Source organism: Scleropages formosus, chromosome 1 (genome assembly GCF_900964775.1).
Source record: "Scleropages formosus chromosome 1, fSclFor1.1, whole genome shotgun sequence".
NCBI lineage: Eukaryota > Metazoa > Chordata > Actinopteri > Osteoglossiformes > Osteoglossidae > Scleropages > Scleropages formosus.
In genome coordinates this window covers 38,249,748-38,266,323 of record NC_041806.1, presented here as the reverse complement: position 1 = coordinate 38,266,323, position 16,576 = coordinate 38,249,748, and the positions used below count along the sequence as shown (strand labels likewise).

Here is a 16,576-nt window from a genome sequence, read left to right as displayed (position 1 = left end):
CATTAAGTCGGTCTCCTGTGTCCCTACCTCTTCATAAATGTAATTATTACAGTATGATTTTCAACGAATACTCGAGACAAACATTCGGAAGAAACTAAAGTGAAATGTTAAAAGCATATCACCGTTCACATTTAATTGTCACTTTGTTATTTTTCAGTCTGAACTCCATATATTAATTCAAAATTACATTTTCCATGTCAACAGATTTAAATAAAAATAATATAATTTGTTTGTCTTACTGGGAAATCTCCATAAAACATTAATTTAAGGATTACAACACAGCACCTTCACAAAACATCACATGCAGGTCAATAATCATAACACATCTGACAGGTGTTTTAACAAGTTTGTTGTGTGAACGCCAAGACCAACAGCAAGAACAATAAGTCTCGAGCTATTTCGAATTTGAATATAGTTGATATTATGTATGCAGTAAGTCTTTACAACGATGCTCTTTGCCCAAGTGTTTCCCGGTCCCATAGAGTTTCAGGATATCCGTAGTTAATAGAATACAATTGCGCTTCGTTTTGGAATAATACGGTACGCATTCAGAGCCGTCTACCGGTTGCCAAACCCTATCGTAAATACGATCATTTAAATACACGTGCGTTGGGCGTGCACCTTAAGGGTCTAGAATCACGTGGCCGGAACTGTACAGCCACGTCGTCGAGCTTCCTGAAAATCTGCGCTTCTACTTCCAATAGTACGGTACAGTAAGTACGGGGGTCTTACCCCATTTCTCTTAGAATTATTGCAACCAGAATTGTGTGGAAATTGGCAAGAAAAATTTACTTTTCCGTTTGTGTTCATAAATTGTCATGATGTACAACTTAGGCGTGTTATTTCAGTATCTTTTCCAGCTACCGGGTTAGCTAGTTTGTTAATCGCTGAAAAGAAGAGAATACGTTAAAAAAAAAAAAAAATCTCCTGCTCGACGTCGTTCATTCATTTCGTCACGCGCGGTGTTCGTGTCTCCCCCCTTCTTTGCGCTGATTGTTTCTTACTTAGTTTCCTGTCACTCTGACGTATATGATAGTTGGAAATGCTGGTGAGCGAGTTCGGAGTTGGCGTGCTGTGTTATTTAGCGCAGCACCGCGGCGGACGGTGTGTGTTTGCTGTCCGGCGAGAGACACATCCTCTTGTCGTCCGCCGGTACGGCGCCGTCCACCTTCGTCAGAACTTCAGAACTTCAGAAGTTACTGCTCAAATCAAATGACTGCCGTTAGACCGACACACACGTTTTGGACACGAGCTGTTCACACAGTTAGTTAGCCAGCCTACGCCTAGGCCTCTCTCTGTTCAGGGTTTCAGTTCTGCAGTCTCTGAAAGTTCCTGGTTCAGAAGCCACTCCTGCTATTATACTCTGTATTAGCCTTGATCGGGGCACTTACCTGATGGTAAGTTACAGTATAAAAAGGCTGGATCACTGGTGATCGTTTGTCCTGTGTGTTGTAAGTTGTCACTGGATCAAGATTACATTATTTATTTAGCTGATCTCCAAATCGACTTACGTGTGTTACCTACCTATATAGAATTATTTTACCTCTGGGTATTTTTTTTTTTTTTTTCTGAAGCAATTTAGGGTAAGTATGTGAGCCAGAGGTGAGATTCGAACCTGTGACCAAGGAGGTAGCATTTACATTTATTCATTTAGCAGACGTTTTTGTCCAAAGTGACGTAAAAATCTCAGCAAAAAGTACAATTTATGCATTACATTAGAGAAGGAGACGTAGCTGCAGACATGATGAAAGTCTCAAGCAAACTTAGATTGTTACCTACCACTTGCTGCACCGAGGTTCATCGTTCAAGTCGGTGCATAAAACACAGGATAGACAAATCCTGATACCCTCCTACCTTTTCTTTTTTTTTTTATTTATTAAGATAGCAGCTCGAACCACTATGCGACCAGCTCCTTATTAATAGTAATGCTTTTCCGTGGCCCTGTGATGACAAGGCATGGACACTGACATGTCCGTACTGTGCAGAAGAACCCTTAACCTTTGAGGGTGAAGAAGAGAAAGTCTTTTCGAGGAGGAGAGACAACAATATCATTACAGTGTGACTGAAAGTATCGAGATCACTTTTCCACATGCCTCTCCCTGTCTTTTTGCTTCAGATATCTGAAATGAATTACTTAGATTTAAGAGAACATATTTGTTTATTGGCATACCTGTCAATAAACTGGAAATAAATGACAGCCTTTAGTACTTTTCTATTGCTCTGTTTTAACTGATAAAGTTAAGGATGTGTACTGGAGAAAATTAGGCAGTCACCGCACCTTTCTGAAGACTAAAGTTGTTCCTTGTTGAGTGACGGTAGACCTGTTTCTTGTTCCCTTCAAGGAATGACTCAGTTTGAGAAGGTATTCCGGAATTCCGCACTGCACCCAAAGCCAGTTGGACTGGTTCTGCAGTATGGCACTGCAGGGTTCCGGACCAATGCGAAGGAGCTGGACCACATCATGTTTCGCATGGGCTTACTGGCTGTTTTGAGGTCAAAGAAGACTAAAGCTACCATTGGAGTGATGGTTACTGCATCTCACAACCCTGAGGTGTGTTTTCTCAGTGTACCCTTCAGTTTCGTGTTTTCAGGTTACGGACTAGGTGCTGTGTAGAGGGTTGTTGTGACTTTCTGCAGGATAACCTTCACTCATCTTTAAGTCACATATTACTTCTCTTGTGTAGCGGTGTCATCAGCTCCATTCTTCAGACCAAATGGCTGTGCTTTGCTTAAATATACACTGGACACCCCTCTATTCCCTCGACAGGTGTCGGGGATCTTAACGGTGAACTCAGATGCAGCAGAGACTCACCCTCTTGCTCTGAGATATGAGACCATGGGTTGTGGAAGAGATTGGATAAAACCTTGTCCTGTTTTGCTTCGCTTTGCTCAGACTAGTATTCCAGCTGTGAAGGTGTCCTTCTCCTGCTACAGGAGGACAATGGTGTGAAGCTCGTGGACCCCATGGGGGAGATGGTAACCCCATCGTGGGAGGAGTATTCCATGCAGCTGGCAAATGCTGAGCAGGATGTCCTGCTGACTGCACTCAAGGATGTCATTGAGAAGGAAGCCATCAGCATGGACCAGGATGCCAACATCTTCATCGGCAAAGACACCAGGTATAGAGCTTAGTGTTTTTACCTGTCTGTTACATTTATTCATTTATATTCATTTTATCCAAAGAGACTTACAATGTTAATGTTATAGTTATTACATTTACATTTATTCATTTAGCAGATGCTTTTGTCCAAAGCAACGTACATCTCAGCAAAAGTACAAGCTTATTATAAGCTTACAATTATTTAGCCATTTAGGCAGCTGGGTAATTTTTAGTGGAGCAATTTAGGGTAAGTACCTTGCTCAAGGGTGCTACAGCTGGAGGTAAGATTTGAACTTGCGACCTTTGGGTCCAAAGCCGGCAGCTGTACCCACTACGCTACCATCTGTTGTACCATGAAAGAAAGGCAAGAAGTCTTGCAACCAGTAAGGTAAAATATTTTATTAATACAAGTGAGGTTCAGCCAAAGCACTACACAGCCTACCACCAGCAATAGGAAATCGCAAAGTGCTTCAACGTATCCTCAAAGCGTACGGATATTTATGTCCAGAGAGGCCGCATGTATTTGGGGCTCCTGATCCAATCAAGTTTAGGACAAAAAAAACCAAACAGTCCAATGAAATATTACTTATGTTGTTTACATTGATACAAAACAATACAAGACATTAAAACATTAAGGAACTAAAAGATAAGGTAACAAACCAAACAAAGACACATAGAGGAGTTATTTAGTACTGGCCAGGGAGTTAAACCCACATGCATCCTGGTGCCACTGCACATAAAGTTATGCAAGCTGTAAGGCTAATTTAACTGGAAAAACTCAGACTTTTTTCTAAGAGGTATGTTTAGTCAAGCTGACCAGAGTTTCACCCCATATGAACTTTCCAGTGAAGCAGTGTGTCCCACTACATTTTGTATATCCTCTGTCCTTTTGCTCTGATATCATTCAACTTCATCACCTTCCCAGGTGATCACAAGTTCCGTAATACTGCAGCTGAAATGATAGTAATTCATCTAAAAGTATTGTGTTAAAAGAAACTTTAGCGGATCTTTCAGGTAACAGCATCTCAAAAGTAGTCCAACTGTAACCTAGAAAAAATGTAACTGTCATTTTGCAGTTTGGATGCAGTGTTCCTCAGTTGAAGCCGTGTCCTCATGTTTATCTTCCTTCAGGCCAAGCAGCGAGAAGCTGTCTCAGGCTGTGTCGGATGGAGTCATGTCCCTTGGCGGTCACGTTCATGGTACAGTGAAGATGCAGTCCAACTTTACACTCTATACCCTACCTCTTTAGTGTGTTTATGCAGTGTGTAGTATAGAAGTCAGTGTTGGGCAGATAAATGCAAACACCAATGGGTTTATTACATTTACATGTATTCATTTATCAGACACTTTTCTCCAAAACAATGTACCTCCCATCTCATTTATTATCACCTGTGTGACTGACTCTCGGGGTCAAGAATCCATTGAACATTTTTTTCCCCCTATAGTCCTTATGTACGCTTGCTGTAATGCTGCCTTAAATATAGAGGCAACCAAAGAAGCGTTTACTTGCAGATGTTGTGAAATCTTGGTGATTGTCTGACTGCTTTAGTTTCCATTACTTTGTTTTCTCTTAAGACTATGGTGTGGTGACCACTCCCCAACTCCACTTTATGGTACGGTGTCAGAACACGCAGGGTTGCTATGGCAGTCCAACCATGGAGGGGTACTACCGGAAGCTGTCCCAGGCTTTTGTCCAGCTTACCAAGCACGTAAGGCAATCCACTTTCCATCAGTGGGTCCATAGACTGACAAGCTCTGCATTTACTGCAAAAATCTCAGACAATAATCCAGGTGACTCCCAGATTCATATTTATGATAATCAGTTTGCCTGTTGCTTTATTTATAGCTGTTCTAACTGTTTAGAATGAGTATGACTTTTTATTGTAATTCAGTGTAATTTTACATTTAAAGGCTTTAAAGACTTGGGTGATCTACACTTATTTGCAAAAATGCTCACCTTTTTGTTATACAGCCATGATGGATTTTGTGTCAAACAGTACTCCAGCTGTTTGGAGAGTTTGGATATAATGAGGCTTGAGATCTTCATAGATGCTCTCTTTGCAGGCCCCAAACCGCACAGATGACCAGAAACATCTCCTTGTGGATGGAGCAAATGGAGTCGGAGCGCTGAGGCTGAGAGACATGGAGCGTTTCCTGCAGAACCAGCTGCAGATATCTCTCTTCAATGACTGCAGAGAGGGCAAACTCAATTTCCAGTGCGGGGCAGACTATGTCAAAGTTCAGCAGAAACCACCCCAAGGTGTGTTCAAAATAGACTGTTTCCACAGAAGTTGAAAAGACCTTTGAAACTTATAAAATACGTCAGTCGGGTTATTGGTGTATATAATTAACTACCAGCACACACCCAGCATTAGACAGACCAGGTGTCAGTCTTATACCTGGAGATTCATGGCTCAAGATAAAGGAACTAAAGAAGAAAAAACGTGAAGCTGCTGCTTTCCAGAAAGCCATTTTCTGTATTTCCAGGAATTTGTAGCTTTTAACCACTAAGAGGGGTACACAAAAGAAATGCCCCATAGCTGTGCAAAATTAAAACTCCTACACTGTTTACTGATGTTATTAATCTTTCTTCAGGAGTTGAAATGAGCGTGGGTGAGCGGTGCTGCTCGTTTGATGGCGATGCAGATCGGATAGTTTACTACTACAAGGATTCTGATGGCTGCTTCCACCTGCAGGATGGGGATAAGATTGCTACACTCATTGGCACTTTCCTGAAGGACATGCTTACACAGGTTAGACACACACTAAGGTCCATGTGACACTGATTGTACATGGGTCCACCATGAGTTGATCAGCCGTGAGGGTGTCTGATGGAAACTGGTTTTTTCAACTTTTCTAGGCTGGTCTAGACCTTCAAGTTGCTGTAGTGCAGACAGCATACGCCAATGGCAGCTCCACGCGGTACTTGGAGGACGTCCTGAAGGTGAGCTGGTGCACTGTTATACTACTTGCTGTCAGTGTTTTTACAAAATATTATTCCTTGTCCACACCTCTTGGTTTTTACTCAATACTTCTCTTTTCTTTTAACCTTGAAATCCAGGTGACTGTTTGCTGTACAAAGACGGGTGTGAAACACCTGCACCACGCTGCACAGGAGTTTGACATTGGAGTTTACTTTGAGGCCAATGGTCATGGCACGGTAAGATTTTAAGCAGGGCACCATTGAGCATAAGGATGCAGTCACAGGGAAGGTAGAATAACTTGGTTCCTCTATCTGGCCAGTTGTCTGCTTTGTTGGAATTTTCTGCATAGGATCTTATTTAGAGTGATTTATAAGATGACTTCAGCTAAAAATGAAGCATATGCAACAAATACACTTTGGATTACAAAAGCCATTTTTTTCAAATCACTTCATGAAGCCAGTCTTTTAGTATGATTCCTGTTCCTTTTTTTCCTTTCCTTATGTGCTGATGTTCTCATCCCAGGTTCTCTTCAGCAATGCAGCAGTACACAAGATTGAGAAGCTGGCACAAGATTCCAGCATCAAGAATGAGAAAAAGAGGACTGCTGCACAACTGCTACATAGCACAATTAATGTCATTAACCAGGTAAAAGCCTAATTCATTGGTCCAGTAAGTTTCCATGCCCAAGTAGGCTGAGCATCATCAGTCAGGTAGAAATCCAAGAATTTCCTAAAACTGTAGCTGTGTTAATCTATATTGTCCTGTGATGGATTGGTGTGCCATCCCAGATGTACCTTGCTTTGCATTCTGTGCTTCCTGGACTTCAGACCTTCAACACTGTATTGGTCAAGTGGTTACTGATATGAATGAATGAATGAATGAATGAAATGTTAATCTTCCTAAGCAGCTGGGCTCATTGCTGGTAACTGCTGGCAAAGAATATACTAAACATTGAAGATACCTCTCGCTATATGGAAAGGCATGCTGATCATGGCTGTTTCTCTGTAGCTGTAGAATATTTTCTTAAATTTATGACCAGTGTCTGGTACTTACATTTCTATATCTGAATTAAGGATATGCTGTAAACTTCTTGTTATCTGTCCGAATATATAGAATGCAGTGACATTATTAATGGCTGTCCTATTCTCAACCTGTCAGCAAACTTACATACATGAAACTATTTGAATTGAGAAATCGCTCACTGACTTTTAAAAATTCAGGTTTTAATGAAAATTTCACTATAGTGAGTAAATTTAAGTTTTCATTTCAAGCGCTGTCATTTTGTTCTGGATGCAGTGTTTGATATTTATGGAAATGAATCTAGGACAGAAGTAGCCACATGTTTAAAAAACATTTTTTAAACTTCTCTTTACATTGTACCTACTACATAGGATATTCCCCAAGGTCGTTTTTGTTTGCATGTTTTACCGGGGGTCCTCAGGGTTCAACACATGTGACTTGGTGTCTATCAGTGATTGTTTTTTGTTTGCAAAATGCTTCTGAGGTTACATTTAATTTAAAATAGGTAGCAGGTGAAAATGAATACTGTGGTAGTGCTGGAAATAAAAAGTGAAAGATTTAAATGTCAAAGTGAAAATAATATTGCAGCTTGAAAATATTACTGAGCATTATTTCATAGTACTATTATTTTATTATACTGTTGTTTCTTTATGGGGCAGTTGGTAGCCAAGTGGCTAGAGCTGCTGTCTTTGACCCCAACGGTAACAGGTTCAAATCTCAGCTCTGGCTGTAGTACCCTTGAGTAAGGTACTTACCCTAAATTGCTGCAGTAAAATTACCCAGCTGTACAAATGGATGGGAGGAGAGAAAAAACAAAAATTGTATATAGATTAACATTGTGAGTCACTTTCGAGAAAAGTGTCAGCTAAATGAATAAATGTAATTATTTTATAATAGTATCATTTTAACACGAATGTGTGAAATTGTTACATGTTTTCAATAATGTCCTGTTATAGCATTCATGCATGTTAATTGTTTAAATATCCTTATAGTTTGTATAATTAAGGGGATTTTCAACTTCTGACAAAGTTGACTTGCAACAGGGTCTTTGCAACAAAATCCTGTCTGGGACCACCTATATATACTTGCATCAGCTTGTATTTGCTCATTTATGCATATACATTTTTTACGTGGCAGAAATTTTTGGAAAGGCAGTATTTGATTGATTAGAGTGGATGACTTAATTTCTTCATGGCCTGTGTGCAAGTGTAGTCCTGCTTCTTTTTTTGGCTATTTTCCTGTCTGGATTTACTGTTGCTGTTTTGGTAAGAGCGAGCTTTCTGTGTCATAGTGCTGACTGAGTCTCACTCCTTTCCTCTCCAGGCTGTAGGTGACGCAATCTCAGACATGCTGCTAGTGGAGGGAGTGCTGGCTGTTCAGGGTCTCTCCGTACAGCAGTGGGATGCCATTTATAGTGACCTACCAAACAGACAGCGCAAAATTAAGGTATGCGGCACATCACATCTAAGAGTGTCACCCAGGTTGCTATCCTGCAGTGTAGTGTACTTTTGTCCAGTTTCACAGTGTGCTTTCAGTGTGTGCATCTTAAGCTACTGTGATTTGTGCCATTCTGACATAATGAATACTATGCTCAACACCGGCGTAGCATGATTCCTTTACAGTTTGTGCCAGTGTATCATTTTCCCCATTTTTCACCAGGTGGCAGACAGGAGAGTGATCACCACCACAGATGCTGAGAGACGTGTGGTCACTCCTCCCGGCCTTCAGGAAGCTGTGGACATGCTGGTGAAGAAGTATCCCCAGTCCCGGGCCTTTGTCCGTCCCTCGGGCACAGAAGACATAATCCGTGTATATGCGGAGGCAGACACCCAGGTGAGCGTGCTGTGCTACAGCAGCTGGTGCGTAATGGTGAATAACGTGCTTCTAGCAAGCACGAGTAAATGGGGTTTAGTGTATGAAACACTACTTGTTACCAGATGTAATTAATAATGCAAAAATTGCGTGTCAAAGAACCTTTGCTGAAAATGAAAAATCTTAATGTTATTTCTTGTACTTACAAAGGTTTTTGCGTTTTCTTGTTTTTCCTTTTATTACACAAATAATGCACGATTTCTGATTCAATTCAAACCTGATAGAGGTCTGTTTACAGAAAACTGCCATGTTTCTCTGTGCACTCTGTTTTTCAGGAAAACACAGATGCGCTCGCACAGGAGGTTTGCTTGGCTGTGTACCGCCTCGCCGGAGGGGTTGGAGAGGAGCCAAAACCGTTGCATTAACACCTTTCACACCATCTCTACCCAAATTATTACACATTTGTACCACCTTATTGACTGCTTATTTTAGCAACATTCATAGACATAACGTACAATATTGTGTGTAACACAGAGAGCCCAAAAGAAACAAGTTATAAAATGTCCTCTGTGCAATTTAATTTTGAGAATTTTAGGGGCGATGTGTATGTTGTCCTCTTTGTACAATCATTCCTCTTTAACATTACTCATACCTGTAACGTCTGCTGCAGAATTTCCAAACACTGTACCTTAAATAGCAACTGAGCAGGATTTGTATGCTCAATTATCCTGTCTGTATTTTTGCCATGATTAACAAATCTGCCTTTGAAACAAGAATGTGAATCACAGGTGCAAACACTAGTTTTCCTCAGCCTGTGCACTTACTGTTTGTTTCATATTATTTACTTAAATTTACATTTGACTTAGAATCATCATGAAGAACAGGGATGCTGTGTAAGTGTACATGGTAACAGGGCCATGTATGCAACCACTGCAGTAATGGAATATTGTACTTTTAGTTTTTTTTTTTTTTTTTTTTTAAGTCTTCAGTAACAACAATGATATTTTTATTTTTTTTAATGGTTTTTGTCTAATTTGGACAGTTTTCTGAAAATAGCAGAAGTGGATGTTGATCTATGGTAAACTGGTTTTTTTTTTTAATGTATATTTTACCTTTGCCTAGGAGACCACTGAAGTAGCCTTTAGTAATCATTTATTGGATATTATCCTGCTGCTAATTTAGAGATTGGGTAGGAGTTAAAACACAATTTGTGTATTCTTCTTTGCCTTCCATCCCTCTTGGGGCATAGGCTGCCAGCAAGGGTTCCTTGTTGACATTGCTGTAGCTGCCAGGGTTTTTACGATGTGGGGTAGCTAGCCCCATGCCCAGCCCTCCTCCTTTCGCAGCCAGGTTTGGGACCGTCCATGGCGGAGTTCAGTTTTTTGTACTGTGAATTAATTGTTTTTTTATCAGAACTTAAGCTCTGTGCTGAAATGACTAATGGAAATTTTTATTTGAAGTGGACAGACTGAAGGTCATGAAGACAAACATTATGATGACTTAGGCTGTCACACCCAGGGAATTTGAAATCCTATAGCTTTTATTCACAACAGTATAGGGCAGTTTTAATGTATGCAGTTGTATCCTGTTGTTTCTTCATCACTGTACCATATCTACCATGCTTTTGGTGGAAGTTGTAGAACAGTTACATGTTTCTTGTGGATTCATCACTACTTAGAGCCACAGCAGTTACTTAGGAGCCCAACTCTGTTTCAAAGTCACTTATCATTAAAATGTAGAGATATAGAAAACACTTCATGAATGAAAAACAAAACTGGAAGTCAAAAATCAGTTTGAGTACCTTCCATGCCCTGACTTTCATTAAAAAAAAATGTTCAAACTTGAAAGAAAAATCCAAAACCACCATGAATAATATTGTACTACAAGGTGAGGTGGAAATATGAGAAAAATTAGTAATCCACCAGGGAACCTGAGAAAAGAGAACTGACCAACTCTCACACTTCCATGGTAAAAGAATGCTGTAAAAGGCTCTTCCATCACCTCGTGAATGAAACGGGCTTGGATATGAAGCAAAGCTGATTTTGGATATACATCTTATGAAAGTAGAGAGAGAAATCAGCGATTTACATTTGTCTCTATACACCCTCCAGAACATGGTGTCCACCTGCAATCTGGAAATGAATGATTCGATCATTCATTGTCACCATTTCCCATGGGATAATAGATGGTTCTTCTGGACTTTTTCCACTTGAGCAACTTATAGCACTTCCTGGATAGACTGACTTTCAAAACTGGCAACTTGATCTTTGTGGGTTATCTCTGGAAAGTCATAAACACATATGTATTCCACAGCCTATGGCCAAATTTTTGGCTGATTGACTGTGGTATGTAAAGGGATACATCATCCTAGTGAGATGATCTTTGATGATTAATATATTCACACTACTACTGCTTGAGTCTTCTGCAGAATAAAATTGTACAGAAATAGGGTCCACCATGCTGGTGTGCTTAATATTTTTAAACAGAGCCTTCCCCTCTCGCTCAGGTGTCTTATAACTTCACAGTGCATCTGCTAGCACTTATGTCCAGGATTTGATGTGTTTCACAATTAACTGTGTTAGGTAAAGAGATTCTTTAGTCCAACTTTTAGAATTTTCATGGCTCTCCCTATATAATTATGTTTATAGATATAAAATTTGATCCATTCCTTCTACGTCATTGCAGACAGTCATGTAAATACCTCATCTTGAACCACTCTTTGCTGGACCATAAACTGGTACAAGTTTTCAAATTGTGTGGAAATGAATACTCATTTAATCAATTGTCTTTTTATTTATAATGAAGAAAAGCTGTAGGACCTCTGGTTATAAATGCACATAGATTGAAACCTGTTATTCTACTGGTTTTCTGGTATATCAAAATAAGTTTATATTTACATTTATGTTTATTCATTTAGCAGATGCTTTTGTCCAAAGCAACATACATCTCAGCACAAGTACAATTAGTGCATTATACAGTATTAAGAGAAAGAGACATAGCTGCAGACATGAAAGTCTCAAGTAAACCTAGTTTATTAACCTACCACTTGCTGCACTGAGGTTTATCATTCGAGTAGGTGCATAAAACACAGGATAGACCAATCCTGATACCCTCCCACCAATTTTTTTTTTTTTTAATAGAAATATTCTAAGATACACAAATAGGGAAGTACAATGCCAGCCTAGTGGCTGAATAAAGGTTGTATCAGTTTATTATATGTACAGAGATTGCACTCCATTTTTCCCCTTGAATTTCACTAACCATCAGTGCTCAGTCATAAAACCTTCGTCCATAGGTCAAATTGCCTTCTTAATACTGACATAGCAGTCATACTGGGTGGATATGTTTCTAGGAGAATTAATTTAAGAATTGAACAGCCTGCCCAAGTTCAGAAACCCACAAGATAGAAATCAACCATGTCAGAAGAAGTCAGCACTGTGTTTCTGACAAGGAATCACAAGCACAGAGAAGACATTGCTAAGAATTTTATTTATTTGTTTTTAGGGAAAGATGTCAGAAGCACATATGTTTTTTTAAGTAGTTAATTATACTGGGGTTAATTCTAGCAAAATAGAAGTGCAAAGCGCTAAGGTAGTAAAGATATCCCTTTGTGGTATCTGAAGTCCTTCCAATGAGGGATAAGACAAGAAGCTGTGTTCTCTAGTCTTCATCTGAGTCGGCTGTGCCAGAAATGATCATAGTTCGCTCCTCCCTGTTGCTTTGCATAACGTCATCTTCTGTTTTAACTGTTCTAAGGTAATGCAGGGATGGTCATTAACATCATACTTTTTACAGGACATCTGTATTTATTATGAGCTCTTAGGAAGTCTTAAAACATTCCCCACAATTAAATGATTTGTAACAAATAAAAATGTGAATATCCAGTAAACACTGATGGATAGGTTGCTGCCAGATTACTTGTACCTGATGAGCAGGGTTTTTCTCTCGGTCGTCTCCACTGCCTGTTCTTTTGAATGTCTCTCGACGGTTTCAACGGGGCCTTGCACAAGTGTCCCCACACCAGGGCCAACAAGGGCATTCACACGCAGGCCACCACTCGTCAACGACAAAGCTTGCACCATACCGGTCAAGCGTGAGTCCTCGCCCTCAATCAGTTTCCTGCAAGATACAGACAAGAGCATCAGAGCATTTCTACTGGTAAATGTTTTGACGCGAATGCTTTTGCCTCCAAATAGCACCAGCTCATTTTCACTGAAGAACTCTTTGATGATTTTGAGCACATACCCATTGAACGTTACCTGTAAGTCATTATTTCTATCTCCAAGGCCATCTTCACATTCAGCAGGTCCTGATATTTGTGCAGGTGAAGTGCAGCTTTCTCTTTGGTGGATTTCAGCTCAATCCTAAGTCTTTCAGTGTTGTCCTGTGCAAATAAAAGCACAAGTTTTCAGATAACTTCAACAAGTACTGAAAGCCCATAAGTACGCTATGTCAGTTGCTTTTAAAAAGATTAAATATTACTGAAATTCAGCTAATTAAGTTGTTATAAATATACCATAATGTAACATGCAGGCCCCATTTCAAGTTTACCTCCAGCTCATTTATCGCTTTCTTGTGTCTTTCTCGAGCATCACGGATCTGTGCCTCCAACATCTCATGCCTGGCCTTCAGTGACTCAAGCTCATGCTGTTTGTTTTCAATCTGCACAAAATACTACAGGTTGACAGCTGCCTGAATTTGAAATTTAAGAATGTACCACAGAGGAAGTAAGCGCTGCCAAATTGTTCTATTGGTGTTTAATTTATTTGACTCTGTTAGTCCACTTACATCTCTTTTGAGGTTTGCGATTTCTCTTCTCATATTTCGAACCTTTTCTGCATGTTCGGTGGATGCATTGTTTAGGTCATCAAATTTACTTTTATACCAAGCATCCATTTCCTGCAAAAAAAAGTACTTTCTGCTTGATATCTTGCTATCATGCAAAAAAGTTAGCACTTGTCTTAAGTCAAAACTTTGTTTTGAACATGTGAAATACACCTTGCATGCTTCATAGTGATCAGAACAATGCAGGATTAGATTTTCTCCATTAAATTATACGTTACCTGCAGATTCTTGGCAGCGATGACATCGTACTCTGATTGAATTTGTTTTAGGGCAGCAGCTAAGTCTGGAAGAGAGAAGGCCACCTCAACCTTGGCTACTGAGTTGTATATCTGCTGCATTAGCTCCTCAATTTCCTGAACAAGGAAAAAGTAATTTTACACATGTGATTATAAAATGATATTGAAAGAGCATTTCTGTGATTTCTCATGAAAATCAAAGATACCTCTTTTTGCACTCTCTTGAGAAATTCAAGTTGCACTTCTAGGTTCTCCAGTTGCTTCTCCAGGGCGATACGTGCAGAGGTAGCTGCGTCAACATCCTAGAAATCATTGATGATGCACAGACATTAGTCTAATGTTGACAAGCAAGCAGCATCTCATACCCAGTGAAATGGCAACTAAGCCACCTTGTGATGTATGTATAGGCTTGTAATACATCAGAGATGATACTCACTGGACGGAACGCTTCTATCTCAAGCTCTGCCTTCTTCCTTGTCTCTGCTGCCTCCTCATATTTAACTTTAAGCATATCCAACTGAGATGCCATGACTGCTTTTGCAGCAAGAGCTAGGTCCTGTGAAAGCATCCAAAAATGACTTTATAATGGCTCTTAACTTTGGTACTTGAGTGTAATGCTTGGCTTAAATATTACAAAGTTATAACAGTATTTGCACAAAGGATAAAAATTATTTGTGGACATACAAAAAACACAATCCCTTGTGCTTACATCCACAAAATACTAGTGTATAGCCCCCAGCCTTGTCGTCTGATAAAAAGGAATTTCAATGGACAAAACATCCTAACAGTGCAATTTATCCCAAGATTAGACTGAATCTGTCTTTACAAGCATTGCTTAAAAGTTTTGCATAGGCATCTTGACAACGATATGGAAATTGCTGATTGTTATGAGTCAAAAACAGATGCAATCTTTAATACTGATTGTGCAGATATAAGTGAGATGAGAATAAGCTTCTAGTACCCGTTGGGCTCTCATCTGCTCAGCTATTCTGTTCAGCTCCCTTAGCTGCTCTTCATACAGCGCTCGCAGCCCCGATGGCTTGACAGGTCGCTTTCGCAGCTCCTCAATCTCCGTCTCCAGCAGCTTATTGTCCTGCTCCAGGGTCCGAACCTGTCATAGGATATGGAGCAAAAATGACCTGTTTGTCCTAAGTCAATACAAGTGCTTTGGCACTTCTATATAAATTTAACCTACAAAAATAAAAAGGAAAAATTAACATTTTATGTATAATGCTTTTTTAATTCCTCTGTTAAAGGGTGGAATTTTCTGTTTCCACAGTATTTGCTTCTAGGATGCTAAGAAAAATTTTGTAGTGCAGATGTGATGAATTGGGGGATAGGAGTGGCAAGGGGAAAGGTCTCACCTTTTCGATGTATGCCGCCAGCCTGTCATTGAGCACCACCATCTCCTGCCGCTCGCTAGTGCGCGTAGTGAGGAATTCACGGTTTTCTGCAACTGCAGCGTCCAGGTCCAGGGCAGCACCCATTCCGGTGCTCAGGCAGAGGGCACTCATGCTCATGCTGTTGAGGTGTTCCATTTAATGTGTCATTCATCATCATGGCTAAGTCCTTACCTGTCCCTCTTGACCAGAAACATTTTGAGACTGTTTGCCGCGTGGGGTGACAATGACCCAGGTGAGCTGCATTTTGTATTACAGCAAAAATGTAAATCCACTTGCTTGCTCGCTGTCCTTAATTACTTGTTCAAATCCGAGTTACAACAGTGCAAATCCACTTTATTAAAATTGAAAACCAATGGCATGTTGATCAACATGTGTTCATTGGTATGTTTATAAAATGGATATTGCTCATGTAAAGAAAAACTTTATTTGAACTTGCTACTGGGTTAAAAACTAATTATTCGGTGGGATGCAAGTGTTTACTGAAGAGTCTAGCATCATTTGCATGCCTGTGCATTTTGCAATTTTAGTGGGACCTACCTGGTCAGACCTGGTGACCGTGAGCTGGAGGAGGTTCTCATCCCCTTCCTCTCGGTATGCAGGCTGGTTGCAGTGGCACTGCGGTTGTAGCTAGCAGAGCGATGTCGATGAGAAGGAGATGGGCTTGACACACGCAGGTGGTATGAGGAGGAGCTGCGGTCCTCAAAGTGCCGACGGTACGACGAGATCCTCTCTGGACTGCGACTCATGATGGCGGCTTGGGGGCTGCAGTTCCTGGATGCTAAGTTTGGAGGTGTTCGCTTCACAAGCTGTGCGCTGACCTACACACAGACAGATACTCCCAGCTAGCTTATATAACCCTTGTCAGCCCTGCCTGGATAAGGAATGTTATACCTCTGCACAATACAGAGTCTGGTTCTCCCTCTCAGATATCTGTTAAAGGCCTCTGAGGCATTTACTGTAGTAAAAATAGCAGGAAACCACTGATGTCATGCAGGGGGATGTGACCAGCAGTGTTCAGTGAAATAATTCTTGCACATGTTTCAAGAAAACATTTAGTATAAGCAAGGGGTGCGGTGGCACAGTGGCGCAGTGGGTTGGACCGGGTCCTGCTCTCTGGTGGGTCTGGGGTTTGAGTCCCGCTTGGGGTGCCTTGCGATGGACTGGCGTCCCGTCCTGGGTGTGTCCCCTCCAGCCTTACGCCCTGTGTTGCCGGGTTAGGCTACGGTTCCCCGCGAC

General features: G+C 40.6%; 2 protein-coding genes across 3 annotated transcripts; one reads left to right on the top strand and one right to left on the bottom strand.

Moving 5' to 3' along the window:
- Positions 1-617: 617 nt before the first annotated feature.
- On the top strand, positions 618-9,790 carry pgm3 (phosphoglucomutase 3). 2 transcript variants are annotated; one of them, XM_018743729.2, is made up of 13 exons: positions 618-713; positions 2,343-2,551; positions 2,935-3,119; positions 4,232-4,299; positions 4,676-4,809; positions 5,165-5,360; positions 5,696-5,853; positions 5,961-6,044; positions 6,162-6,260; positions 6,547-6,669; positions 8,368-8,490; positions 8,704-8,877; positions 9,192-9,790. In XM_018743729.2, the coding sequence occupies exons 2-13, from the start codon at positions 2,345-2,347 to the stop codon at positions 9,279-9,281; spliced, it is 1,641 nt and encodes a 546-aa protein (XP_018599245.2). In that variant the 5' UTR covers positions 618-713; positions 2,343-2,344; the 3' UTR covers positions 9,282-9,790. The 2 variants fall into 2 exon arrangements, with proteins under 2 accessions (XP_018599245.2, XP_018599246.2); XM_018743730.2 differs by having other exon boundaries at positions 642-703.
- Positions 9,791-12,417: 2,627 nt separating this feature from the next.
- Positions 12,418-16,086, bottom strand: ngs (notochord granular surface). The gene is made up of 11 exons (XM_018743570.2): positions 15,878-16,086; positions 15,302-15,458; positions 14,899-15,048; positions 14,374-14,493; positions 14,144-14,239; positions 13,920-14,054; positions 13,645-13,755; positions 13,408-13,518; positions 13,116-13,240; positions 12,781-12,975; positions 12,418-12,607 (listed from the first exon to the last, which is right to left on the bottom strand). The coding sequence occupies exons 1-11, from the start codon at positions 16,084-16,086 to the stop codon at positions 12,517-12,519; spliced, it is 1,500 nt and encodes a 499-aa protein (XP_018599086.2). The 3' UTR covers positions 12,418-12,516.
- Between the last annotated feature and the right edge of the window lie 490 nt (positions 16,087-16,576).